This window comes from Phaseolus vulgaris, chromosome 11 (genome assembly GCF_000499845.2).
Source record: "Phaseolus vulgaris cultivar G19833 chromosome 11, P. vulgaris v2.0, whole genome shotgun sequence".
Classification (NCBI taxonomy): Eukaryota; Viridiplantae; Streptophyta; class Magnoliopsida; order Fabales; family Fabaceae; genus Phaseolus; species Phaseolus vulgaris.
The window spans coordinates 3,429,010-3,456,894 of NC_023749.2; the positions used below are offsets into that span (position 1 = coordinate 3,429,010).

General features: G+C 33.1%; 5 protein-coding genes across 5 annotated transcripts; 2 read left to right on the forward strand and 3 right to left on the reverse strand.

The window, feature by feature from the left end:
- Nucleotides 1-5,079: 5,079 nt before the first annotated feature.
- On the reverse strand, nucleotides 5,080-5,646 carry LOC137821210 (auxin-induced protein 15A). Its single transcript, XM_068625693.1, has one exon. The coding sequence runs from the start codon at nucleotides 5,530-5,532 to the stop codon at nucleotides 5,254-5,256; it is 279 nt and encodes a 92-aa protein (XP_068481794.1). The 5' UTR covers nucleotides 5,533-5,646; the 3' UTR covers nucleotides 5,080-5,253.
- Nucleotides 5,647-7,969: 2,323 nt separating this feature from the next.
- LOC137820839 (auxin-induced protein 6B-like) lies at nucleotides 7,970-8,687 on the reverse strand. Its single transcript, XM_068625124.1, has one exon. The coding sequence runs from the start codon at nucleotides 8,414-8,416 to the stop codon at nucleotides 8,138-8,140; it is 279 nt and encodes a 92-aa protein (XP_068481225.1). The 5' UTR covers nucleotides 8,417-8,687; the 3' UTR covers nucleotides 7,970-8,137.
- A 2,030-nt stretch (nucleotides 8,688-10,717) lies between these two features.
- LOC137829691 (auxin-induced protein 6B-like) lies at nucleotides 10,718-12,641 on the reverse strand. The gene has a single exon (XM_068636572.1). The coding sequence runs from the start codon at nucleotides 11,161-11,163 to the stop codon at nucleotides 10,885-10,887; it is 279 nt and encodes a 92-aa protein (XP_068492673.1). The 5' UTR covers nucleotides 11,164-12,641; the 3' UTR covers nucleotides 10,718-10,884.
- Nucleotides 12,642-16,685: 4,044 nt separating this feature from the next.
- On the forward strand, nucleotides 16,686-20,145 carry LOC137825093 (transcription initiation factor TFIID subunit 14b-like). The gene is made up of 6 exons (XM_068630771.1): nucleotides 16,686-16,913; nucleotides 17,230-17,318; nucleotides 17,421-17,642; nucleotides 18,155-18,342; nucleotides 18,422-18,543; nucleotides 19,820-20,145. Exons 1-6 carry the CDS (start codon nucleotides 16,800-16,802, stop codon nucleotides 19,907-19,909), a joined length of 825 nt encoding a protein of 274 aa, XP_068486872.1. The 5' UTR covers nucleotides 16,686-16,799; the 3' UTR covers nucleotides 19,910-20,145.
- A 6,088-nt stretch (nucleotides 20,146-26,233) lies between these two features.
- On the forward strand, nucleotides 26,234-27,006 carry LOC137830333 (protein SMALL AUXIN UP-REGULATED RNA 12-like). The gene has a single exon (XM_068637613.1). It carries the CDS (start codon nucleotides 26,324-26,326, stop codon nucleotides 26,636-26,638), a length of 315 nt encoding a protein of 104 aa, XP_068493714.1. The 5' UTR covers nucleotides 26,234-26,323; the 3' UTR covers nucleotides 26,639-27,006.
- Nucleotides 27,007-27,885: the final 879 nt, after the last annotated feature.

The following is a 27,885-nucleotide window of genomic DNA, read 5'->3' on the forward strand; positions in this document are numbered from 1 at the left end:
TAACCTAATAATAAATAGGAATCAAGGATTTAAGGTCGTTTAATGAGGGTATGGAAGGGATTGGAAAAGCTTGTAAGTTTTAGTTTTTTGGTGGGAAATCTTTTGAGAAAGTTAGGTATGTATATATTTTTTGTTTTTTTTTTTTTATGTATATGGGTTGGAGTGTCCTAATACTCCTTATTTATAATATTCTTTGTTGTTGATGGAGAAAAAAAAAATAGTGTCTCATGAAAAAGTGAAGGGGAAAGTTATGCTTGGAGCATCTCTAGCTTAATCTCAAAACTTTACAATCTTTAACTCCATATGGTGTTTTTTAGTCCTTTTTATTGAGAAGTTACTGTGCTTAAATTCAAAAAGGTAAGCACTACGAGAAAATTTGGTGCAAGTCTCACCTGACCTCGATTTTAAATAGGCAAAAAAAGATTGGTCGATCCTATATTAAACCTAAGAATCATTTTGACCTGATTTAAAAAAGAATAAAAAAAATTAAAAATAGTTCTAAATTTAAGAAAATAAAATGTATGTATCATTTAAAAAATAACTTATATAAATTAAATTAATTTCTACTTTTAAGTGTAGTAAATTGATATATAAATTCTAATATATATATATTAGTAAAGAAATATTATTTTCAAATCTTTAAAATTATAATTATTATTTTAAAAACATGTTACTCCATAAACTTACAAGTCAACTCTACTTATATCCCACTTGGGTTGAATGCTAAAAACGCTCTAGATCTCATCTTATAGCAGGGTATTTCTTTATGTACCCTACATTTTTTCTTCCTGCACCCTTACATTTTTCAAAATACCTAAATTTTCCCTGACAGTTTTGGATGGTTCCAGAATATGGAGTGTTTCGTAAGCAAAACGTATTTCTGGAATAGGAAATTCAAAATAAATAAAAAAACATTTAGGAATACCATTTGTAGAATACAATTTTTTACTTCCATAATGGTAAATCTGAAATTCATAAAATATTCTCTAGAAAGGGTATTTTGAAATGGTTATGGATTTTCCTTTTTGAGAATAGGTTACGGACTACCATTTCTGAAATGTAATATGCATGCACTCCCTCATTTCATTATGAATTTGTCATTTCCAAAAATATTACGAATTACCAATTTCATAAACAAAAAAACGAATCTTACCTTTCTTCTCTAACAAATACGGCTTCCAAAACCACCCACAAACTACTATAATGTCGCCAGAAAACACACATGTTTGTCTATGTCCACTTAGAACGCACTAAAATCACAAAAATCGCCCAAAATATTCATGGTCGCTTGCTCTGAATAGTGATAACAAAAATGGCAAAGGAGAAGGAGACGCTGCCCTTAGGTTCTTAAAACCTTACAGGGTTAATTTTATCAATTCACACTTTTGATAAGGTGTAGAAAGCAAAATGTAGGAGTACAGGAAGAAACACCCCCTTATAACAAGTTTCAATCTTCCATTAAATTATAGGAAGTTTCTTCCTGCACCCCTACATTTTTCTTCATGCACCCCTATATTCTTTAAAATATCAAAATTACCCTTTCACAGTTTTATGTGATTCCAGAATAGAATTTCCGTAAGAAAAAAGTGTTTGTGGAATAGGAGTTCCGTAAGTAAAGAGTGTTTTCGGAATAGAATATCTGCAAGACAAAAAGTCATTCTGAAATATCCTTTTTGGAATACATTTTTTTGATTTCTGGATTGGTATATCCAGAATTAATAGAATGTGTTCCAGAAAATATGTTCTGGAAATATTTCAGAAAGAACAATCTAGAAGTTATTTTCAAAAGGATAAAACAGTTTTCTGCAGGAAGAAATTTGTTAGGGTGCAGGAAGAAACAGCCTAAATTATATGATGTATTGTACTTTCCGTACCCTTCGTAAGGACGAGTGGTGCAAGCTGTTATGATAAAGAATTGCATTGATTTTGATTGGAGACATTGTTGTGTGCAGCCATTGAATTGCATTGGAGCTCCAATCAGACAGCTAATATAAGGATAATTATCAACAATAGAAGTCATTTCTTTTAGCTGTCATAAAACCATTGTAACGATGCACACATTATTTTGATCAATCCATGAATTGACCAAGAGATTTGATTCAGAAAGTGAATATGTGAGATGTTTCCATTTCTTGAACAGAGGAAACATAGCATTACATTGGCTAAAATCATTAGATTTCTTTCCGCAAAAATCTCTTTCATTTTTAAGAAATAACTGTTTTGGCCGAGGCTTTCTATGTGCAAAGTAGGTCATTCACTCTAAAATCTTTAGTAAACACTGATTATGACCTACAAGACAACACCACATGGTTCATGAAACCTTGTCCCTTACATAGTCCATCAACCATTCAATTCTTTAAAGAAGATTGTCCAAACATGCACTATATATACTCATTGCTGCACTCTCAACTAAAGTATCAGGCTTGAAGTATTTGTTTGTGACACAAGTTCTTGGAAATCACTCTATAGTTGAGTCAGTGGAGTAAAAATCAAGAGAAACCATGGGTTTCCGTTTACTTGGTGCTAGAAGAGCAAGACAAGCTGCATCAAATGGTGAAGAGGTTCCAAAAGGGTATCTTGCAGTGTATGTTGGAGAAAAAATGAAGCGGTTCATGATTCCAATTGGATACTTGAACCAACCTTCATTTCAGGACTTGCTAAGCTTAGCAGAAGAAGAATTTGGATACCATCATCCCATGGGTGGCCTTACAATTCCTTGCAAGGAAGATGTCTTCTTAAATATCATGTCAGCTATCTCTTGAATAGTTCTGGACAAAGATATAGTATTTAGTTCAAACAAACAATTTTGCAAAAAAATGTGAAGGAACGAATGTTACTCGTTTCATTGATTGGTTTACTGAGGAATTTAAATATATACACACTCATTGTGTTTGAGGAATTGTTTTGTTGTGCATACAACCTTACCATTTTAGCACTTAAACATTTGTTTTTATTGTTGTAATTGAGGTTTCACTTTTTTGTGTATATTCATCCAAAAGTTCGGTCTTCTTGTTTTTTAATGACATAGTCCAAATATTTTAAGGGACTCTCCAAGTCACATCCTAAGGATCTAACCTTAAATTTGCAATCCATCCTCTTTCCCATGGTTCTTATTCAAATTTAGAAGCTCAAGCTCCTTCGTTCTTTTGGATTACATTGGTTCAATTGGGTAGTGATATACAACGTATACTAAAATTTTGTAAATTATACATCTAGTTCAAGAAAGGTATAAGATATATACTCAATTATTGGTGAAGTGCAAAAACATATGCAGCTGGATCTTAATATGTCTCTTGCAAAAATCACAATGAGATGGAGGTTGCGTCATATGTACAGGGAGGAAGAGTCACAATAGCAAGGCTGTTTCAAAATCAGAACATCTGTGATTTTGGTCATGTTGATCTACAAATGCATAATCCCGAAGGAGAAAAGATTCAAAGATAGACGCTTTTGTAGTTTTGGGTATGGAAGATCAAGAGATTATGCAGTATCCATACTACAAGTGTTGAAGGATTCTTACAATCTTGATGTAATGTGCATGGTACATCATGTTTATGGATTGGAACATCCCAAGGACTCCATTTAATTAATTTATTATTGTTGATTAAAAACATTATAATTCCAATAACTGAAGTACAGTAGCTTGTTTTATTGTAAACACGCATTTGTTTTGAATCATCATAATAATTCCAAGCATAGAGTAGCTCTTCTTGCTGAATCAGTAAGTTTCAAAGTGGTCAAAATAATGTGGAACTACACTTAATTTAGTTTAAAACATTAGAACGTTGAATTATTATAAATGGTTATTCGCTGATGTATCCAATTATGAATTGTCTTCAATTTCGGGCACCCAGGGAGACCAACTAAAACAGTAACAACCAATCCAACCCAGACTCTGAACCCAACAAGCATGAATAGCTTGGGAATAGAACTTGTGACGGTTAGATCGAGTACATACTACTATACCAAAAGTTATAGTTAATAATGGGGTGCAACTCTTTCTACTTAAGAACATAACAATTCAAGTATCAGGATTTGATTGTAACTTGGTCCACTTAACCTATGCCACGGGACAATTGATGCATTACAACCCACTCAATCTATAATCTATATGTTGGAAGACATTTTTGCTGCAAGGAATTGTGACACCATCCATGGAATGATCGTTTCCAAACTCGTCCTTGGATTGACTCAACAAGTCTTGCAAAGAAGGTTGATTCAAGTATGATATAGGAATTGCAAACAGCTTCGTTCTCTCTCCAACATAGATTACAAGAAAGCCCTTTGGCATGTCAACCGCTTTTGAAGATGCTTGGTTTGCAGCTAATGTTGCAATTAGGATATGTGGTAAATGAAAACCCATTGTATATGTGTTGGGACTTCCTTATGGGTTTTTTGAATTTTTAATACTTCGAATGAATTATGTTGCTCCTGGATATATAGATTGATATGATAGTTAACAGGATATGAAAGAAACAATTGGCTACAACAGTTATGGGTGAAGGAGGTCTACCAGATAGGAGTAATGGAACCAACTGAGATACAAGGGCATATAGTGTTATGTCGGAGTACTTTCTCAAAAATCAACGTACCATGTTGTGATAATTAAGATAATACAATCCCACCCTCTAGAGTAAAGGTCAACAGATTTCTCAACCTGAAAGGAACATATATCTATGAAAAAGAAAAACTACTTGGATCATCTTGACAATTATCAAAGGAAGACCCAGCAGCTAACATAATGTATGCAAATTTCTGGCTGTGTTGATTAAAATTTCCTTCCAAAAAAATGTAGCTAATGTGTTAGTATTGAATCTCTTCTAACCTCCAAAAACTATTTCTGAGCTATCAATCTGGTCTGCTAAAGGTTTACTGGTTGCTAACTGTCACTCTTACATTAGTTGGTATATATGTGTGTGTATATAATTTTCCCTTGCCCTTGTTAGGAATTATGTGTTCTGTTCTTGCTTTTAAACTTCTTAAAATAAAGTCTAGTTTCTTTTTCTTTGCAGCAATCAAGTGTGCTCGTACAGGGAATGAAACATTGTTACAAATAAACATAAAATGCAGACGAGAAGCTTGAGAAAAAATTCATTCTTGATGAGAATAAAAAATTATATATTGTGATATTTTCAATCTGATGATTTTTCATTTCCTCATTTCTTGAGAAAGGGAGCTCTTTACAAATTGAGAAGATGCCTAATGTACAAAAATGTCAATTCTAGTCTATGTCAGCCTCCTAAGGTGTGAGATTTATTGTCCATTCAAGCAAGAAGTTATATGTTGGAAGACATCTTCACTGCAAGGAATTGTGAGGCCACCCATGGGATGCTCATATCCATACTCTTCCTCAACTTGACTCAATAAGTTCTGGAATGAAGGTTGGTTCAAGTATGACACAGGGATCATGAACCGCTTCATTTTCTCTCCAACATAGACTGCAAGGTAGCCCTTTGGTGCATCCACCGCTTTTGAAGATGTCTGATTGGCTGCAAATAATATCTTTCTGATACCAGGTAAACGGAAACCCATTGCTGTATTGATGTGTTAGAAACTTGAGAAGGGAATGTGTTGAGAAAAGTCTTCAAAACAAGCTTTTGAATTTTGAATGCTTTAGGAGGTGAATGATTTGAGTCCAAATGCTTGTATCCATGAATATATATAGATAAAAGGTTATGTAATAAACCACTTGACACATGAGTTATTGGTGAAATAAGGATATGAGATAGGAATAATGGGACCAAATAAGAGACAAGGAACATGGTGTTTTCTCCGAGGATTTATATCAAGAATCAACGTAACATGTATCTATGAAAGAAAGTCTAATTGAATCATGTTAAGATGTCACACTCATTGAGGGGGCCAGAAACTTCATTTATGCAAAATTCATCCTGTATTGCTTACAATTTGGCATACACAAAATATGTGGTTCACACAGTGTCTCATGATCATACATTCTGTGTTGGTTCTCTTCTTATCTCTACTGATTCAGAGCTAGCTCAAGCCTCAACATTTACAGGTTGCTATGTCACCATGATATTAGTTGGTACATGGTAGATATATATCAACAGCATTATAATCTTACTTAAAGAAACATGTGAGATGTCTAAAGTATGTCTACTACATGTTTATCATTGATGTAGATAGATCCCAATAAGTATTCAATAGTTAAGTTTCACCTTTGCAAATTTCAAGTGGGAAATTCTGTTGGCCACTATCTGAGAAAGTAGGGATGTGGGGTTATGCTTATGCACTTCCACTTATCCATGAAAGAGGTCTAAGACAATACCATGTGATCCCCTGTCCTTCCCTTGACCCCATCACATCCTTGTCAATCATTCATTGTGGAATTAGATTGCAGTTGCAGCGTTCCCATTAGGGACTATATATACACTATTTCTTGCATCCTCAAGCAACACAACTCATTTGCATCCTCAAGCATCAGAATTCAAATAATTATTTCTCATACAAGTCTTTTGACATCACTTAGCAGATTATTTGTTTGTGGTGCAACAAAAACAATGGCTTTTCGCATCCCAAGTATTATTAGACAAGCATCATTTTCTACTGCGAAAACAACTCGCAAGGGACTTGAAGTCCCAAAAGGCTATCTTGCAATCTATGTTGGAGATAAGATGAGGCGGTTCATGATTCCAGTATCATTTTTGAATCAACCTTCATTTCAACAATTGCTAAGTCTATCAGAAGAAGAATTTGGATATGATCATCCAACTGGAGGTCTCACAATTCCATGCAAGGAGGATGAGTTCCTAAACGTTATCTCTCAATTGAATGAGCAGTAAATCATGCTATTGGAAAGTGAGTAGATTAGATGAGGCAAATTTGTATAGAAGGCACTTTCTTTTATTGTGTAAATCCATTGGAAGTTGAAACAGGTTCCATAATGAGAATACAGCAGTAGATATTGTTTAAATACTTTTTCCTTTCACCAAATACCAATGAATTTCAATATGATTATCAAATATCTTCTGATATACAACATGCTATCAGCATATATTACTATTAGAGATTAAGTGGAGAAACTCTATTGGATATATTATCAAAACTTCATATTGGTTGGTACTGCTTCCCTGTTGTAATTTCAATACTCATCCTTGAGCCAAACAAGGAAGCCACAATACATTTGTCCTGAAACAGTTTGTTTCTAGAATTTTCAATAAATTTAAGGCTCATTCAGTTCCTGCTTTAACCGCCACATTATCATTTGCCAAGTATTCAATTTTTCTGTTTGCCTAGACTGGCAGCTCTATTTCTATGCCTGAAAAAAAAAAGCTTTTTGGTGGACAGAAAATCACACCCAATCCACAGTTTCAATGAGTATTAGAATAGTAACATTGTGCTATTATCCATGGTCAACTATTTCCACAGATTTAGGGTATGCTAAGGCCATTGACATTTTGCACCTGCTTCTCAAAATTGTAATTTCGTATGTATACTTATTAATATAATATATTTTAACTTTTTCCCAAATAAATTAGCTCCCTCTTTGGTCCTAGAAAAAATAATTTTCTCTATTGATCAGAATCATCTGTTCTGTTCCTGCTTTTAATTCTTTAAGAACAAAGTCTAGTATTTTACTGCATGATTGCTCATACACTAAGAAGCACAGATATAATACATCCGATATGACGATATGCTTATTTTGAAAATAACATGATACGATACTTTTACAGTTACTTATTTAAAAATGTATAAAAATATTCTTAAAACAGAATGAATATATAATTGCAATTGTGCAGATCCAAATTAAAATCACATTTCTTAGACATCAAAATAAAAAATGGTAAATCATTGTCATCATAAAAGTATTAATGTTTCATAGATTGGATATTTCATCGATGAGTATTGGTAAAGTATACTAAAACGGATATTGGAGGATCAAAGCTCATAGAGGAGCAAGGGAGCACTGTAACTAATAAATAGAAAACTCAGAGGAGATGCTTCAAGCTTGAGCAGTTAAATTCTTCTTGAACAAAAAAATGATATACTTTGATTTTATCAATCTGATGATCTTTCTTCACCCTAATTCTTGAGGAAGAGAGAAATTTACAAGTTGAGAAGATGCCTAACATACAAAAATGTCACTTCTAATCTATGTCATCCACCTATGTGAGATTTATTGTCCATTCAAGCCAGAAATTATACGTTGGAATACATCTTCGCTGCAAGGAATTGTAAGGCCACCCATGGGATGATCATATCCAAACTCTTCCTCAGCTTGACTCAACAAATCTTGGAATGAAGGTTGGTTCAAGTATGACACGGGGATCATGGAACGCTTCATTTTCTCTCCAACATAGACAGCAAGATAGCCCTTGGGCACATCCACCACTTTTGAAGATGCTTGATTTGCTGCAAATAATGTCTTTCTGGTACCGGGTAAACGAAAGCCCATTGTTGTTTTGACTGGATTAGAAACTTGACAACAGAACAGTTTAGCAAATTCTTGAAATAAGCTTTTGAATTTTGAATTCTTTTAGATGGGAAGGATTTGAGTTGGTCCTAAATGTTTGCAGGGCATGAATATATAGATAAAAGGATATGTGATTAAGTGTTGGCTAAGTGAATTATTTGTTGAAGTAAGGATATGAGGTAGGAGTCATGGGACCAAATGAGAGACAAGCCATATGGTGTTGTCTTAGAGGACTTTCAAAGAATCAACCACCACGTTATAGTTGATCTCTCTCAGTCTCTCCTTCTTGCTCTATGAAAAAATAGTCTAATAGCTCATCTTGACACTAATTCAGGGTGGTGGGGGCCAGAAACTTCATTTATGAAAAGTTCAATGTGTGTTGCTTAGAATTTGACGTACATAAAAATGTGGTGGATAGTGCCTCATGGTCATGCATTCAATGTAGGTTGTCTTCTCATCTCCACTGTTTGAAAGCTATGGATCAGGATTTCTCAATTCTAGTTGGCACATGGTAGATATATATCAACATCATTAGCCTCTTATTTGACTAAACATGTGCTATGTCTAAAGCATGTCTACATATATAAACTGAAATAGCTAGAAAACAATGACAAATGCATAAGCTTAGGTTTCAAAACCTTTGGTGATGTATTTATTTTCATGTACGTAAATCTGTTGGTCATTATATCAGAAGGTGGGGTTTGGTATGCACTTTATCTTCCTAATCCTTGAAAGTGATGTCTAAGACAATACCATGCGATCCCTTGCCCCTCAATGGACCCCCTCATGCCCCTGTCAAAAGTTATTAACCACTATATATACACTATTTCTTGCATCCTCAAGCAACACAAGCTTCATTTGCATCCTCAAGCATCAGAATTCAAATATTTCTTTCTCATACAAGTCCTTTGGCATCACTTGGGATAGTTTTCATTTGTGGAGCAACAAAAACAATGGGTTTCCGCATACTAGGTATTATTAGACAGTCATCTACTCGCAAGGGACTTGAAGTCCCAAAAGGCCATCTTGCAGTCTATGTTGGAGATAAGATGAGGCGGTTTGTGATTCCAGTATCATTCCTGAACCAACCTTCATTTCAACAATTACTAAGTCAAGCTGAAGAACAGTTTGGATTTGATCATCCAACAGGTGGTCTCACAATTCCATGCAGGGAGGATGAGTTTCTGAACCTCACTTCTCGCTTGAATGAGCTGTAAATAATGCAAAAACGGAGACAGGGATAGATTAGTTGAGCCAAATTTGTTCGGAAGAAAACTTTCTTTGTTGTGAATATTTTCCATATTTTTTCCTTGTATAGTCCAACTGAAGTTGGAAATTTTGACATGAATGAGAATGCTAAGACTAGACATTTCCACAAACACTTTTTGCTTTTTCGACATCTCAATAAATCATAATATATACAATACAATTATTTAATTTTAGATTGTGTGTATCAGGTTTTCACCTTTTAATAGTGATTAACTTGGTTCCAAATATGAAATCTTTCTCCATGGTCCTACGATCAAATTGTACCAGAGTGCAAAACCCACTTACCCAAATGAATAGCCAATAAAGTAACCACTTAATCAAAGGAGATTTGATCAAGTAAAACCAAATGTCTATTCATGGATTGCTATTTCATACTTCTGTAGACACTTAGACTGTCACATGTTTCCTTGAATATTGATAACGCGGTTTGCCAGCTAGCATCCACTTGAGGAGATGAATTATGCAGAAGTTGACACTGAAAAATCATAGGGTTACTGTGTTAGTGGGACACGGAACTCGAGCATTATCAACTCTAGTAGACTACTAAACCAATTTAAACCTCAAAGTTTTAATTATCTGCATAAAATTGTAAAATGGAGAGTTATCAGTTTTATCTCAAATTGATACGTTAAAGTTTTTATTTGTGATATAAACTAACATTATATATCTGGGATAGGATCATTGACATCCCGATTCAAACTTCTACATTTATACCACTTACACAAAATATTAATTCGAACAGTTGAATCAGTCCATATTATCTTTCTAATCATGTATAAAAAAAATCACATAAATTTGTATATTCTTTGGTATGTTATTTAGCAATGGATATATCTCCAAAAAAACAATGCTGTATCAATTAGTTTTTCTTTGCATAAAAAAAATATTCAATGTTCATTCCTTGAAATTTATCAGGACAACCAAGTAACTAATTTCTTATAGCAGCTCTGTTCATTCAGGGTGAAGTTAACGTTGTCAAAGTAACTAAAGTAAAAAAAAACACAGATGAGAGACTGAGTAGTTGAATTCATTTTCATTAAACAAAAATGGGACAAACTTGTCATTCTAATGATCTTTCATTTCTCCAATTTCTCAAAAATGGGATCCAAACAAAATCAACAAATGCCTAATATTGTACAAAATGTATCTACAAATCTATGTCTGTCTTCAACAGTACAAAGTTATAGCTTATTCAAGCGTGAAGTTATATTTTGGAAGACATCTTCACTGCAGGGAATTGTAAGACCACCCATGGGATGATCATATCCAAACTCTTCCTCAGCTTGACTCAACATGTCTTGGAATGATGGTTGGGTCAAGTATGATATTGGGATCACAAACCGCTTCACTTTTTCTCCAACATAGACTGCAAGATAGCCCTTTGGCACCTCCACAGCTTTTGAAGATGCTTGGTTTGCAGCAAATGATGACCTTCTAATACCAGGTAGACGAAAACCCATTGTTGTTTTGTATTTGCAGAGACTTAAGAAGAATTTGATCTAAAAGCAACTTGAAAGTTTAGGCTTGTGAAGTTAGAATGCTTCAGAATGTGAAGGATGGTGTTGGTTGTAGCATGCTTTCAACCATGAATATATATAGATAAAAGGTTGTGTAAGTAGGATACTTGAATTATTGTTGAAGAAAGGTTGTGAGATAGTAGTCATGGGACTGGGACCAACTGAGAGACAAGGTCATATGGCAATGTCTTTAGGACTTTCCCATGAATCAACCTAACATGTTGTGACATATAATGCAAGCCAACCTTCTGGAGTGAGAGCCATCAACTACCCCAGTATGTAAAGAAAAGTCTATTAGGATGGTGTTGACACTGATTTGGAGTGGAGGGGACCAACTTCATGTATGTAAGTTCACATGGTATTGTTGTATATTTGAAGTACACAGAAAAATTGTGGTTCCTAGTGCCTCATGATCATGTGTTCAGTCCTCTTCTTGCCTCTAATTCCAACTGAGACCTCTCATGGTTTACAAGTTGCTTACTCAGACTTTGATATTAGTTGGTGAATGGTACATATATATCAATAGCGTTGTCATTTATTAAAGAAACATGTGAGATGTCTATAGCATGTCGATATGAATGAACAAGCATTAGTTTTCACCTGTAATTTGTTGGCCAATATCTCAGAAGGTGGTGGGGTATTTACTCAATTAACTTCCTAATCCTTGAAAGTGATATCTAAGACAAAACCATGTGATCCCTTGTCTCTTGGTCGAATCCATCATAGCCCCACCAAAAACCATTTATTGTGGCATTGAATTGCATAGGCCATTGGCAACTATATATACAATATCTTTCCAGTACTCAAACAACACAATTCATTTCATTCTTCAAGTACCAGATTTCAAATATTTTTTTCTTATACTAGTTCTTTGACTTCAGTTTGTCATTTGTGGTGTGGAGCAATAGAAAACAATGGGTTTCCGCATAGCAGGTATTATCAGATGGGCATCACCTTCTACAACCCAAGCATCGTCCAAGGGGGTTGAGGTACCTAGAGGCTATCTTGCAGTCTATGTTGGAGACAAGATGAAGCGGTTTGTGATTCCTGTATCATACTTGAACCAACCTTCATTTCAAGAATTACTAAGTCGGACAGAAGAAGAATTTGGGTATGATCATCCAGCAGGTGGTCTCACAATCCCATGTCAGGAGGATGAGTTCCTAAACATCACCTCTTGCTTGAATGATATGTAAAACAAGCTGATGGAGACAGAGATAGATTAGATGAGGCATATTTGTACAGAAGGCACTTTTGTTAGATTTCTATTTTGTTATCTTGAATAGTTGAAACCTGTTGCCTGAATTAAAGTGCAACACAACATTGTTTTGGACACTTTTTGCTTTTGCGAAATCTCAATGAACTCTAGTATACACAACAGTATCATTATCAAAGTTCAGTCCATATACATCAGATTATTAGCTTTTAATAGTGATCAATTGCACCAATTCTGTTAGAGATATTTACCAATCCTGACCCTTACAGTATTTCAGTGTTCATCCTTTAAGCCGAACAAGGAACACACAACTCTTCTGTCCTGAAACAGCTTTTGCCACTTGTTGCTAGATTTTTCAGTAATATGTGGTGTACTCAGTTCTTGACATTCTGCTTTCAGCATCACAGAATAAATATCTCAAGCTAATTTGGTGCACCCTCCAAAGCTATCATCCCTGCAAGATAATCTTCATTTCCCAAGGCTATCAATTCATATTTTCCTGATTAAGCATGACCTCTTGAAAAGTGGATTTTAAATCAAACTCAATTGGCTTAATACCATCTTAAAAAAGTACATTTTAAGTTTAACTTAATTTACAAAAACTGCTTGTAAAGTGAAATTTGTATCACTTATATATTATGAACTAGTAGGTTGACCCGTGCAACGCACGTGACTTTTTCGATTTTTTATATTTAAATATTAATATTAAAAATAATAGATTTATTTAGATATATATAAATTATTAATATGATAGAAATGAAATTAAATATATTGCAATAGTATAAATTTATATAATTTTAGTATATTAATGAATTTAATATAATATAACATAAATAATTAAAAATTCATGAATATATTTTGACCATAATAAATACATTACAATATTAATATAATAAAATAATTTGAACAAATACATTATTATATAAACAATTATCTAATACTATGTATCCATTTTGAAGTCCTCTTCACCAACCTCATGCTATCTTCAACCTGTAATTTAATCTGCAAAAAAAACTCTCCAAAAAATCTTTGCAATTAAAAAATAGAATAAACTCTCCAAAAAATCTTTGCAATTAAAAAATAGAATTCAGGAGATTATACCAAGTACAATTATTACAAAAAAAAACTCTCAGTAAATGTGTGTTTCTTCAAAAAAACAGATTGTAGGCAAAATCATATTAAATTATGAATTCACTTTTTATTATCTAAATTAAATTAAAATGTAATGTAATATAATACAACTAAAACATAATGAAATACTATTATATAAATAACTAAAGATCTTAAAAACCATACAACAATAATAAACATATATACATCATCAGGTTTTTATATAAAAAAAAACAACAATTAATACTTGAATGACTAATTAATAATAGACAATATACAAAGAATAAAACGAATATAAGCATTCTCTAATATTAACACAAAATATATATAATAAAAAATATGATAAAAGATTTTTCTGACTTTAATATACTAGCAATTGTTATAGTGTTAAGCATATGTAATAATGTCAACCTATTATAAATATACCAGATAATGAAACAAATTTGTAATAAAGAGATGAACAAATAGAATATGAACACTTCTAAACAAAAACATATAGTGAATATAATATAAACATAAAGAGTACCTAATTGTTCAGTTTTCCAAAAAGTCCAAGCAGAAACATAAATATGTATGAGCTTTCTTAGTCACTGGTAACTATTATGCTATGAGAATAATAAACGAAATTATGCAGGATAACTTAAACTGTGAATAGAAGTAAGTAACAAAACCCTGATATGAGAAGAAGGATTTCCCGTATCACATTCAAAGATAATCTTGTCTCCTTCACGAAAAGAATGAAGACTACAGAAATTCTTCCACCCTTTTCCAAGTTTAATCCGTCTAAAAGGAGGCTTCCCTTTCAAGATCTTGCATTCCACATCCATTAGTAGACCATGCAGAGTAACCTTGTTGAATCTCCCTTGTCGAATATATTGTGAAAATTTAGCAGGAAGATCCTACAACAATATCGAAATAATAAGAAAATAGAAATGAAGTAGAAGAAAATACAGAGCATTTTTAAATAAATCAATTCATATTTTCCTGATTAAGCATAACCTCTTGAAAAGTGGATTTTAAATCAAGCTCAATTGGCTTAATACCATCTTAAAAAGTACATTTTAAGTTTAACTTAACTTTACAAAAACTGCTTGTAAAGTGAAATTTGTATCACTTATATATTATGAATTGGTCGTATCTCTAGTCGATGTAGGATCTTCAATAAAACCATCGCATGGATCTCTCATCTTTAAGTAGTGACTTCAACCAATTAAGAATGTTGGGAGGATAGTTTACATCACAGACATTAATTTAATTGCAATGACTTCTTGATTTAAATGAGGTTGCGCAGATACCTCTGTCATTTGTCTTTCAAGTAACTAAAAAATCTTGTTTGGGTGCATGGAGTGAAAACTTTACACACGGTGGATTAGTGATTGTATAAACCTGAACTGCAAAAGTTGCACAGAAACTTTAAGGCTTCAATAGTAAGGCATCTACCCAAGAATGTGCAGTTTATGAGGCATATAACAAAGTTAGTAATGAGAATGTGATACCTTCTATTTCACTCTTTTCAACTTTTCAAAAACTCAACCAATATTAGAGTTTTCCTTATGTCATACTCTCACACTTATGCACGTTACAGTGTAAGATTACAGCTGCTGTTATAGAAACTCATAGCTCGATTAAATTCATTTATGAATTTAAAAGAAATAAGATTATTGTTCAAATACAATTCTACATGTTCCCCTTTAACTATCTTTCAAGATCATACAAAAGAACGAAGTTTTTGTAACTATGAAATATATAAAATTTTCCTCTTATATTATATTAAGACATGTTTAACTTCCACACGTTTAATAAAATACAAGTGGTTCTCTCATTAATCATCTTTTCAATTAGTCATTTTTCTGTATTATGATATATATTTTTATGGATTTGATGTAGGTGAATATAATAGACAAACGTTGAATGACTGAATTAATTTAGAAGTACAAGCATGAAGTTAGCTATTGTGTGAAATTGGTCTCTCATGCTTTTTTTTCTAGTAAATTAAAAAAGAGAAAAAAAACAAAGAATATAATAATAAAATTACATATTTTTATATTAGTCAACTCGTGATTATGAGATATTACCTCAATTCTTATCCATTGAATACTAGTTTACTATGTAATTTAAATGGATAATCATATTTTCTTATTCAAATTATAATATTCTTGTTTGTTTCTCTTACATTTATCACTTTTTTCCCATATCCTAACAACATTGTGTTTTTCTTCTTTATTGTCCCCTTGCTATATTAGACTTTAATATCACAACTACAAATCTAAGTTTAAGTGTTACTCCATAGACCCATTCTAATAAGTTATCTAACCTCCCAAATGTCTACACAAATACATTGCAATGTAACTATATGTCCCTTAACCATAACAATTTTTACTTGTCTCATCCATTGTAAAAGCTTGAGCATAATCCTCTTCAACCCATTAATATTTTTTTACCTCAAATTTCACAATATCGGACATTTCGTCCATGGCAAACAACTTATCAATTTTATATGATATTTTACTACAAAATTCATGGAAAATACATCACACAATTGACTTCCAAATTGCACAATTTAGTAGTCAAATTTCACTTCTAAATTGTGTCATGGAGTGTGGAATTGGAATAAAATTTTGACTTTTAAACTATACTATATGAAAATTGAAATCGTATTTTAGATTGTAGAATTTGAAAGTCAAAATTTACTTCTAAATTATATTCCAGGTTGTATAATATAAATATTGTTTCCAAGTTCTAGATCACAATCTGAAATCAATCACTTTTATCGTTTTTAGATTTCACAATCCAAAAAAAAAATCAAAAACTCAAAATACTTCAAAACAAATAAACATGTAAACTTTTACCATCCTTCTTATATTCACTTCGACTCCATCTTATGTTAAAATCAACTCAATACCCTAAACATGAACAAGAAAAACCACAAATTAATGTTGCAAGTGTGTAACAACAACAAAGAACACAACAAGACAACAACACAAGAACGCAAATCCCATTCTTTGTAATTAATAAGACAAGGGTAAAGTAAGGATTTTGGTATTTATGAAGTGCAGAAAGAAAGCATGAGGGTGAAAAAAGGAATTCCAAAAATACTGCCTACTTAGGAATTGGGTTGGGCTCGTAAAGTGGTTGTACAGGCTCGTAAACGACGTCGTAAAAGCCTTCTTCACAATTTTGGCAGAGGCTTACAAACCCTAAAAGTTGATGGTCGGAGTGAGCTTCTAGTTTTGAGAGGAGGTCGTTGATTGATATGACCAACAGCTCATCTTCGAAAAAGCACGGTCAAGATCAGCCTGAATTAAGTGGTCCTACCCCCAAATCCCAGCGAACCAAAATGGGCAAATCTGAAGACAATGATAAGAAGGTAACCTTGTTTCGATTCAAATTCGGATAAACCATCAACCCCATTTTCCAATCGCCAAAATAACGATTTCCCACAAATCCTGCGCTTTTGGGACTGCGTAAAGATTGCACCTTGTTTCCGTCGTTGATTCAAATTCGAAACTTTGATTTGCAGCTATTATGTTGCACTACAAGGATCTTAAAATCAATGTTCAGAACATCAAATATGATTTTAGAATATAATACAGAGTGAAAACTAATTCCTCTATATGCTTTACTAAAATAGGTTCTTTGTATTGATCATTATACAAGTATAACCATTTCTGGGTTTTGTGTAGAACATGGGTAAGAAACTCAAAGATTTGGAAATAAGCGTTCCAATAGTGTATGGGAACATAGCATTTTGGCTTGGCAAAAAGGCTAGCGAGTAAGTATCCTACATTGCCTCTACCTGGTCTAATGTTTTGCTTGAAGTCTCTAAAATGGGTTTTAAAGTTAAGAAAGTCACCATGTTTATGTATATTGTAAGGTATCAGTCGCATAAATGGACAGTATATGTTCGTGGAGCAACCAATGAGGATCTTGGGGCGATAGTAAAGCGTGTTGTTTTTCAGTTGCATTCTAGTTTCAATAATCCAACACGTGTTGTGGAGTCACCACCTTTTGAACTCTCAGAGGCAGGATGGGGGGAATTTGAAGTTGCCATCACACTTTATTTCCACAGTGATGTTTGTGACAAACCTTTGAACTTGTGAGTTGTTGGTTACTGCTTTGGATTTAGTAACCGGTAGCCTGGTTCCAGGAAAAAAAGTATTGTTGAGCCATTTATTGATGCTCCGATTTCTTGGTTCAGTTAGAGGTTCGAAATATGCTTGAAAATTTGTATGCAAAATGTCAACTGATTTTCTAGCATGTTTCAATTATACAACTTGCTTATGGTTCTGAAATTCTGCAAGAGTGCAGCTCTGTTCCCTACTAAGTTTAGTTAGATAGATAGAGCAATTTGGCTGGAGTGCTTCATTATTATGAATGATAAGCTTGGATGACTATTATATGAATAACGTCTATTTTTGCTAACTGAAAAGTTTGGTAAGAGTGTTCAGTTATATATGGTCCAAGTGCTTGAATATTGTCTAATGATATAGTAGATGACAATACAACCTGTATCCTTCGTTATTAGTCATGCAGATTGCAAAGCATTTTATGTGAATGTCAAAATAATTTCTGAACCTTGTATTCTATTGAAGAGTGATATATATACAGATACCATCACTTGAAGTTGTATCCAGAGGATGAAAACAGTTCCATGTCCGCAAAGAAGCCTGTTGTTGTGGAGTTTTATGATGAGATAGTTTTCCCTGATCCTTCAGAGGCTTTTTTAGCTCGTGTGCAGAGTCATTCAGCAGTGAACTTGCCAAGATTACCTGCTGGAATTACGTTGCCTCCTCCCAGTATGTTATGTAGCAATTACCCCCTGTTATCTGCAGCTTTCTTTTTCCATGCTTGAGTTGAAAGAACTTGTAAATGCAGTACCTGTTGAGGATGCAAGTAAAAGGAGGAAAGGTGATACCAAAGACCATTCTTTAAGTCAATGGTTCACGAATTTCTCAGAAGCAGATGAGCTCTTACAGCTTGCAGCAGCTCGACAGCAGGTATGTATGACAATACTTTTATCATATTTAAAGTACGTAGTATTTATGGATGTCAAATCGTTTTTATGGATGTCAAATCGGTTTTCAATTGTTGATGCCTTAATGGTATAATAATGGATCAAAATGAGCCATAGTGCAAGCAGACGCTTGCATCTTTACAAAGTTGAAAAGTCTGCATCATACATGGTCACTTGTATATAGTAAAATACCCTAGCAATCTAAATTATATATGCACCTGATAGTTTCTGTATGGTGAAATGTTATAGCAATAGCATCATGATTTATGATCTTGATGCAAGGTTAATGTTTGATAAAAAAGGAAATATGTATAAGGATTTTTTTTCATGAAATTTTCTGCTTTCAGAACATGTACTTCAGATTCATCCTTCAAGAGACTGAGACTAATGATCTATGCTTGGGAGGTTATTTTTGTTTGTATGATGTTTGCGGCCTTTTTTTATGGATTAGATGAACTCAAAATAACTGTGCGTTTGAAGTATTAGAATAGAATGAAGAGACATTTTTCTTAAATTTACATTGTTGTGTGTACTGATATGTACATGTATGGGATTCTGGGTTGTAATTAAATTTTTTAATCCAACTTCTAAAGAAAACAGAGCCCAACTGAGAGGAAGGAGGAGGGGAGGGACAGAAGACAGATAAGATGGTCTATATGCTGATGAACATTATTCTAATTTTATTTAATAGCTATCATATCATGTTACATCACTCCTACTTGTTCATCATTTAACGAATTAATTAACATCCATTATCATCAATATATGTGGGTTCTATATGTTCTAATCATTTTCTATGTGGGTTCTATATGTTGTAATCATTTTCTATGTGGGGCATGAATATTTAGGATGAACATCATAAAGTAATTTTATAATAATGAACAACTAACTAGACTAAAGTATGTAATGCTGACACTATTCATGTTCTCCTTTTAATTTGAGAGCACACTGTGTAGATTAACTTTATCTTCATCCGAATCAACTGACCTTTGTCAGTGTGTTGAAGTCTGTATTACAGTCCTTTCTCTTGCATAACCTTCATAAGCTGTTGATTGCCTTAGTGTTACTTGTATATCCCCATTTATGCTAGTGAATTAAAAGGGGGGACCTAAAAAGGGTGGTTGAATGTTCTTTTGTTGTTGTTGATTAATTTGTGAATATGTTTTAGCTTTTCTTGTAGATTTTTATTGTTCTATCATCTTAAAGTAGTAAGAAAATTGTGACTAAACTCACTGTGCTTCAAAATTCCAATGGCTTAGGTTCAAGCACATATTGCTAAACTCAGACGACAGATAAACTTGATTGATGGACAGCATCAGCAGCAGTTTAAATCTTCTTCTGACCAGTAGATGTACAATTAGGATCTTGGAAGTTTTTTTTTGTAATGACTGAGAGAGCAGAAGAATGGGATGATTGTGTGCTCTAACCAGCTAGTGGTTTCTTCAACTGTATTGTAACTTGTTTCATTTTTTTGTCTACGGTGTTGTAATTTTAGAGTAGTGTACCTCTGCCAATAAGCAGAAGCAGCAAACTGTGTATGATTTAACCATCAAAGATTAAAAAAAAGTGTAGTATTTCTCATTTATTATAACATATATTCAATATACCTATAAAATTCAGATACATCATCTGAATAAATAAATAGATTTATCATGTTGACAGCCATTAAAGACATGAATAAGCAATTTAATTAAGCATTTGTTAATAAGTTTTTGTCAAATTAACATTATCCTACTAATGGGAATAGATTTCATGGATATCCAAAAAAACATTTGTGATTGATAAAGTAATTATATGTGCAGGTAAATTATTTGGAAACTTGATGAGGGATATGTTAGTAATTTCATACTTGAAGAGGCACATTTAATAAATAAAATTTCAATTTTATGAAAATAATATAAACGTTTATGTTTATTCTTTTATTGTTGTATGGAAAAGGAAGGCATAAATGTTGCACTAATATATTTATTTAATTAAATTTGTGATTGGTCTGTGTTTCACGTTCTACTTTATGCTGCTATCACTGAAGTAAAATAAAATACCTTCCCTGTCCTATTCCTAATTTTAAGACTCAATTAACTAGTTTATTAATACGAAGGAAATAGTTTAATTTAGTTTATAGCAATAAATATAACTTGGATTTACAATTTGTTTTTAAATAATTACTGTGGATATACTTTGTTTTTGTAAGAGTATTCCTCTCTTTTGTTTAATAAGGAATATTTTAGTTGAAAATAATTAATAAAAGAGACGTAATGATCGAGTCTTCTAAAAGATAAGAAACATTTATTTTAATTTTAGTTTTATAAACAAAAAACGGATGAAACAATATTTAGAGTTTAGGATAAACTTTGATTTTTAGGCATGTCATATAAGTATTTGCAGTCTTTTAAAAAAACTTCAGTATAATAAATATAATATATACTCTTACAAAATTATATTAATTTTTTAATATATTTTAAAATATCAAAATCCGTACAACACCGAAAACCTCCAAATTTTTATCAATTTATTTATGACGTGGAAATTTATAAATTTGTCATTGAGAAATTTTTTTAAATAAAAACTTTCAGCATTAAGAAACTTTATTATTGTAGTGCTTGTAATATTTTATAATTATATTTATGATGTTTTATATATATATATAGCACCGAGTAGTATTTTAACTAAATTACAATTATGCTTTTAATAACATTTATTCACTAATTTTTTATAAAAAAAAATTAGTAAATATCAAGGCAATTTTTAGAGATCAAAATAATTAGTTACAATAGGAACTAAAATAGAGACCATTTTAGAAACTAAAAAAAAATGGTTTCTAAATTATTTTCTATTATTGTTAAATAGTTTCTGAATTGGTATCTAATTAGCAAATAAGGTTTTAACTACCAATTATTTAGTTTCTAAATTTGGTAACAAAAACTTTGGTTGCTAATTAGATACCAATTTAGAAACTATTTACAATAATAGAAAATAATAGAAACTAATTTAGAAACCAAATTTTTTTTTTAGTTTCTAAAATGGTCTCTAATTTAGTTACTATTACAACTAATTATTTTAGTTTGTAGTCTATATTAGACAACACTATCAAACTTTCTTTGCTATCCAACTTATTGGTATTCTAAAACTTTATCAATCATTTGTCATCTCAATAAATAATTAATCAAAGTAAAATGTATGAGTTCTTTTGGACAAATTGTACATGAATATAAGTGTTTAAATACAAGTTTTATTTTTTTAAAATAATATACATTGACAACCTTGCTTTAACTTTAAGTATATAACTTTTTTTTCTTTATCTAAAATTTTAATTTTTATATGAAATAACAAAAATACTCTTTTTTATATCATTAATTAGTGGAGCAATTACCAATATATCATTTCTTTTTTTAAAATTGGAAGTATGAGGACAAGTTCCATGATAGCCTACCCAAACCCTACTTGTGTTTGAACCCTATTTTTTGGAAGGTATAAAAGGTGTGCAAATAGGCACATGATAAAGAGTGAAAAATTGGTGGTGGAGTTGAGTAAGTGTGAATGATCAAAATAGTGTAGCTTTGAGTTGTGGGAGGAAAACATTATACTAACTGTTTTGAATTGGTAGTGCATTGAAGTGAGGGAGGGGTAGGGTCCCTGCAAAGGCTGGCATTACATACACACATTTGAGTGGGTTTGGTGGGTAATATGGTAGGAGTAGACCTTAGGGATTGCCGTTAATGGGAAAATCCAACTTCCAGCTGTTTTATTTTGGTGGGTTTTGTAATTCTAAGTGAGGTTCCCACATTCATGTTCTTTTTAGCAGGTACTATGAGCAGACCAAAAATTACCAAGTAGGTAGTTTGCAGGTACATTGGTACAACATTGTATTGCATGTTATTGTTACCCAAGGAATGGCCTTTGGTACATTGGTTAGTACAGATAATAATTTGAAGACAAAAAAATGACAGTTGGACCTCAATTCGCACTATCATGGTCATGGACATAGCCTTTGCTTTTGTTGTGCCAGCTGTGAAGGACATTTCAATCTATTTTCATGCATACGTAATAAACATTTGTTGTCATTATCATAAACCAGACCAAGAACTCGCTCAATATGTCCTTAAGATTGACAGAAGCTTTGGTCTTTTTGGATAGGATAAGACTCTTAAATTAGTAGAAACAAACAAGTTTTATCAATGGATTTGACATGTCACTAGCATCCTTTATCATCAATACTTCTTTATTAAAATAAAAGCTAAGTGAATAAAAAACCATGACAACAAGAGAATGAAGATTAAGAGATAATAAAGAACATTTAATACTGTCATCATATTTGAACTATCTACTTTTGATTAGATGATATTATCTTAAGGGATCTCACTCCACCTATACAAAAGAAACTGAACATATAAACTAGTAACATAATTGCTTTAACTTGATCACCATCAAAATGTTTTCTGCAGGTCCCTCATAAGGAGGAAGATTTGAACCAAGGGTCTGTTAGATATATATATACATTTGGAGGTCACATAAGAAGAAAGACATGAACTTCATCTGTTAGCACTTTTATGCTTTCTGATTGATGTTTGTTGTCAGACGAGGACATCTGGGAATGGGAATTAGACAGTTAGATGTTTCACTTAGAAGAAATCATCTATCTTAGATGCATTGTTACTTGTAAAAACTCATAGTTTAGTGGGGAAACCATGAATGTAGACATAGATAAAGATGATGAAGGTAACTCAAACTCAAACTCAGAAGAAGAATGTACTATTTCACAGAACTGTAAGAAGAGTTGTTGTGACAGTAAAAGAAGAAGAAAAGGGGTGTTGTGGGTTGTGAGGTTGGTTGCATTGGAAGGTAAAAAAAATGAGAAGTTAGGCAAATGAGTAAAGATGGGCAATTTCAAGTGGTTGGAATGATCTGAGAAACAGGGCCTTAGCAAGTGGATTTTGGGGGCAAGAGTAACATGGCCTTCATGTGCCAAAGTAAAGGTTAAGTCTCCATCAACTTAAAAGAACATCCCCTTCGTTGATTTGCTCCTCAGAGCACCGCATTTTGGTGAAAATGGTGGGCCTTTCAATTCTCTTCCTAATTTTAATTCCAACTCTTTCTCCAATTAATCTCATTCACAGAACATGAAGGGTCTGTCCAAGGAATGCGACATCCGTTTACCTGGTTTCCCATCTACACCTTACCTTCACACCGTAATACATTTATTTATACACATTTCATATGGTGCTAGTATCATGCTACGTACTTCCTTACAAACAAACCGACACAACTATCCCATTTTTTCCCTCTCTTCTCTCTCCACCTTACTTTTCCAATAACATCCATTACCATCATTCATCTCTCTCAAAATTTCTCCATACAGTGCAGCAAATCCATAAAATCAACCATCTTATTTGTATGGTTTTATAGTTTCATCATGAATTCAATTAATGCATGTAGATGTAGGAGTGGTGGTAACAGAGTTGTGTTGGTATTGGTTTAACCATAGAATTTAGTTGAATTTAAGTATGATGAGTTTTGGTTTAGGTGGTTGAATCTGTGCTTGTGAATGGATATGATTGATGTCCTACAAATTGGCATGGGATTTGGCATTGAGAGAGACACAAAGGGTAGGACATATGACTAAAATGCAGGACACTACCGTATATGATATGAGTAGTGACTGATTATTATTAATAAGATGAATTTATTATTGTGGGCATGGGAAACATGCTAAGGTAAGGAAGCAAGGTGGTGCAGGTTAAACCTAAATAGTGGTGCGCATTCAATATAATTTATGTCTTATTACACTTATAAGTTATCTAGTGGCCATGGCTTGGGCAGGACCACATGGGAAGCCCTGCATTGTTGAGACACTGATTTCTGAGTGCTATAACCATTCTATATCATATTACATGGTCCAAAGGAATCTAAATACTACCACATCTCTATCACTGGGTTCAACATGATACTATAATTCTGGGATTGATGCCAAATCCTGACTCCAAAACCTTAGTAAATTCACCACTCTTCCCCACTTGCATGAGACCCTTCATCATTCACAATCACAATTGAGTTTTCAATTACTTTTCTTATTACACATTATATAGTCTTTCCACTAATAAATACCAATGTCTTCCTGAAAAGAACTAACCAACCAACCACGTTGTTGAGCATGACCACTGCACCTTCCATCGACAGCTTAGCCTGCTGCTTCTGCATCATTTCTTCTAAATTAATTCGGATCTTAAATTAATCAGAATAGTAGATAGAGATTAATTAGGCTACTATAGTCGAATGAATATACGTATATATGATCATCAAAATTGGAAGGGGATGAAGCATCTTCCAGGAAAACAAATTACTCTTACTGCTTCCTAAATCTCATTTGGTGTAAACAGAATATGTTACCCTTCTGCAGTTGCTTTCTTTGAGTTCTGTTTGTTATTTGAAAAATAAATTTTAAGAACAAGTTTTTATGGTGTGATAAAATTTTATTAGGTAAACAATACTACATTAAGCTATTATACAAAAGTACCTAATCTGTGGTGATCATGTGAATTGGATGAAATGGTTGAGAAAAGGACCCCGAGTGTTTAGGCTTATATTTTTTGAAATATTTCAGTAGTTTGCTGAGGCAAGTGTTGCACTTGAACTTGAAGGTAGAGAGTCCAAATCCTGTAAAGTATGAACAACACTGCAACATACACATGGGTTTCGGTTGCATGAGTCACTTATCACTCCTCACTCGTCAGTATCACTAGCCGAACAATCAGAAAGGCCAAACCATCACCAGGACCAGGGTGTGCCAATGATTCCATTGAGACTGTGCAGGATTCCATCAAAAAATTCTTCCAAATTCCCTTCACTTTTTCATTCAGTCACACAACATTTGCACTCTAAAATAACAAATAGTGTTTACGTACTCTGTGTTAATGGATTTAGCAGCACCAAATCAAAAATCAAAAATCTTATGTATACAATTCATGAGCGAGACTTGTAAATCAAAATAAAAAGGGTCTTTCTTACATGTACCAAATTCCTGAGAGTCTATATAAGCCACACATTTTCCTAACCAGATCTTCAGTACCCATACGGAATCAAACTATTGTACGTTTCTTAAAACTGTGATACACAACTTTTTTTCACGGATACTAATTCTTTTCTGTTTTTTTCTTTTTATCACCACAATTACTTATCTGTTGTTGTTGATGATTAATCTTTATTAAGAAACCTGGTTGACTGCTATTAACGGATCTCCTTTCTCAGTTTTTTCCTTAACTGGTAGATGAACATTTTGAGTGTGAATATGCAATTTAAAAGTAACCAATTTCATGATTGTGAATTGAGGAAGGGTTAGAAATATGAGTACAGAATAGTATTGTCCAAGAATTGAGTCAAAAAAGAAAGAAGAGAAAGGGTGTGAGGATTTGAGAGAAATGAGTTGGGGTGAATAAGAAGGTTGAAAGCAGACAGATAGGTAGGGGGAGAATTGAAGGTGTAATAGAGTGAAACTGGGACCATGTTGCTGTGAGGAGGACCAACATAGAATAGTATAGCCAATGGGGTTGGCTCCCACCATGTCCTTGCACAAATACACAAACCCCAAAACACCCGTGGTCTGTCCTTTAATTTGCCTCAGGCCCCACAATCCCTCCACATCAACCCTTTCCACCCTCTCCATAAATACCCCTTCATCACCCTCCTTTCTCATCATCCACCACAACATCTTCTTCACTCTCTCTTCTCATCTCATCTCATCACATCACATCACATCTCAACCACTTAACATGGCCATCAGAAAATCAAACAAGCTTCCACAACATGCAGTCTTGAAGCAGATCCTGAAGAGGTGTTCAAGCCTAGGAAAGAAAAACGGGTACGAGGATGATGGCCACCCTGGTGATGTCCCAAAAGGCCATTTTGCTGTTTATGTGGGTGAAAACAGAAGTAGGTACATTGTGCCAATCTCATTCCTCGCTCACCCTGAGTTCCAATCCCTCCTTCGACAAGCTGAAGAAGAATTTGGCTTCGATCACGAGATGGGCCTCACCATTCCTTGCGAAGAAGTTGTCTTCAGGTCTCTAACATCATCGTTGAGATGAAAAAACAAACAAGGGACGAGGTTTATTCACACAATGGTTCTGACTGAAGAGGATGGCCAAGATGAAGCACCCCACCTTTTGCTTCTTTTTTCTCCCTTCGTCATTGCCGTTTTCATTGGCCTCTCATTCATATTCTTCTTCATTTGCTATTTCTACATCCATCTCATTCTTTTCTTGTCTTTTTTTGTGGGTTTGTCGGAACAACCTGTTATGAAGTCAATTATGCGACTCTAACTTTGTTTCCATGAAAAGATTTCATGGGTAGAAATTGTACAAATGTTTGAAGTTTTCCTCGCAGAGGTTTCGAAATAATATACCCTGTGAGAGAAGTTTTATGTCAATGAAAGCCACTTCATGTATGTTCTTCACTCCTGCTTCCATTTAATGCAAATTGAAACCATCAAGATCTGCTACATTATTAGTACAAGGAAAATCTTAAACTAAAACAAGATCAAGTGTGGTGAAGGATTACGAGGAAGGTGAAAAATAATTCATTGTTGCAGTGAGAAAATCAAAGTATTAAACTCCCCACAATTTTCTAAGAATAATTTAGTTTTTTCTGTTAGAAAACTGTGTATTATTCAGAAAAAGTTAATGGACAGTACCATTGTTGTACGGATTAACACGGTACGGCTTGGCTTAACTTTTAAATTTTCCCAACTTGCTAGCAAATGAAACAACGCAATCACAGTGTAAGATTTTCTACAGTGATTATTATGGACACTTTTTTATTATTGATGTTCTTATGTTTATTTTTTTATCTCGAATATTATTTACTATATTTACATGTCAAGTGTTGTTGAATTATTAATTCATCATTTTTCACCTGTAGAATTGAATAACAACCAAAATCATGTCAAGTTTCCTCACTTTTGTACCCTGTAAATATTTTTTTAAAACCATCAATGTCTGAGTTTGAATGTGACATTAAATAAATAAAAAGTAGAACATGTTAAGGAAGATTAACTATCAAACATCCCACAAGTTCCATGGCTATAGCAGTGGAACTTCCAATGTCTTTGGCACAATGCTGATGGCAAAGTTCGAATCTATTGATAGTAAAGTTCTGTTTTGGTTGAGAAAACAGATAATAAGGTTTAAATGTCTGAGAAATGTGCTGGTATAATCCTATGTAACTGACTCAAGCCTTATAACTTATTCCTACACTAAATCTTGGCTGAATTTTTTAAGAAAAATTATTCAAAATTTAAGCTGAAGTCCATTCTATGGATTTACAATATGTTTTT

Coding starts and splice junctions, on each gene's coding strand:
- LOC137820839 (XM_068625124.1), bottom strand. CDS start 8,416: ATGGGCTTTCGTTTACCCGGTACCAGAAAGACATTATTTGCAGCAAAT.
- LOC137830333 (XM_068637613.1), top strand. CDS start 26,324: ATGGCCATCAGAAAATCAAACAAGCTTCCACAACATGCAGTCTTGAAG.
- LOC137825093 (XM_068630771.1), top strand. CDS start 16,800: ATGACCAACAGCTCATCTTCGAAAAAGCACGGTCAAGATCAGCCTGAA. Junction 16,914..17,229: donor CTGAAGACAATGATAAGAAG/GTAACCTTGTTT, acceptor GGTTTTGTGTAG/AACATGGGTAAGAAACTCAA. Junction 17,643..18,154: donor TGTGACAAACCTTTGAACTT/GTGAGTTGTTGG, acceptor ATATATATACAG/ATACCATCACTTGAAGTTGT.
- LOC137829691 (XM_068636572.1), bottom strand. CDS start 11,163: ATGGGTTTTCGTCTACCTGGTATTAGAAGGTCATCATTTGCTGCAAAC.
- LOC137821210 (XM_068625693.1), bottom strand. CDS start 5,532: ATGGGTTTCCGTTTACCTGGTATCAGAAAGATATTATTTGCAGCCAAT.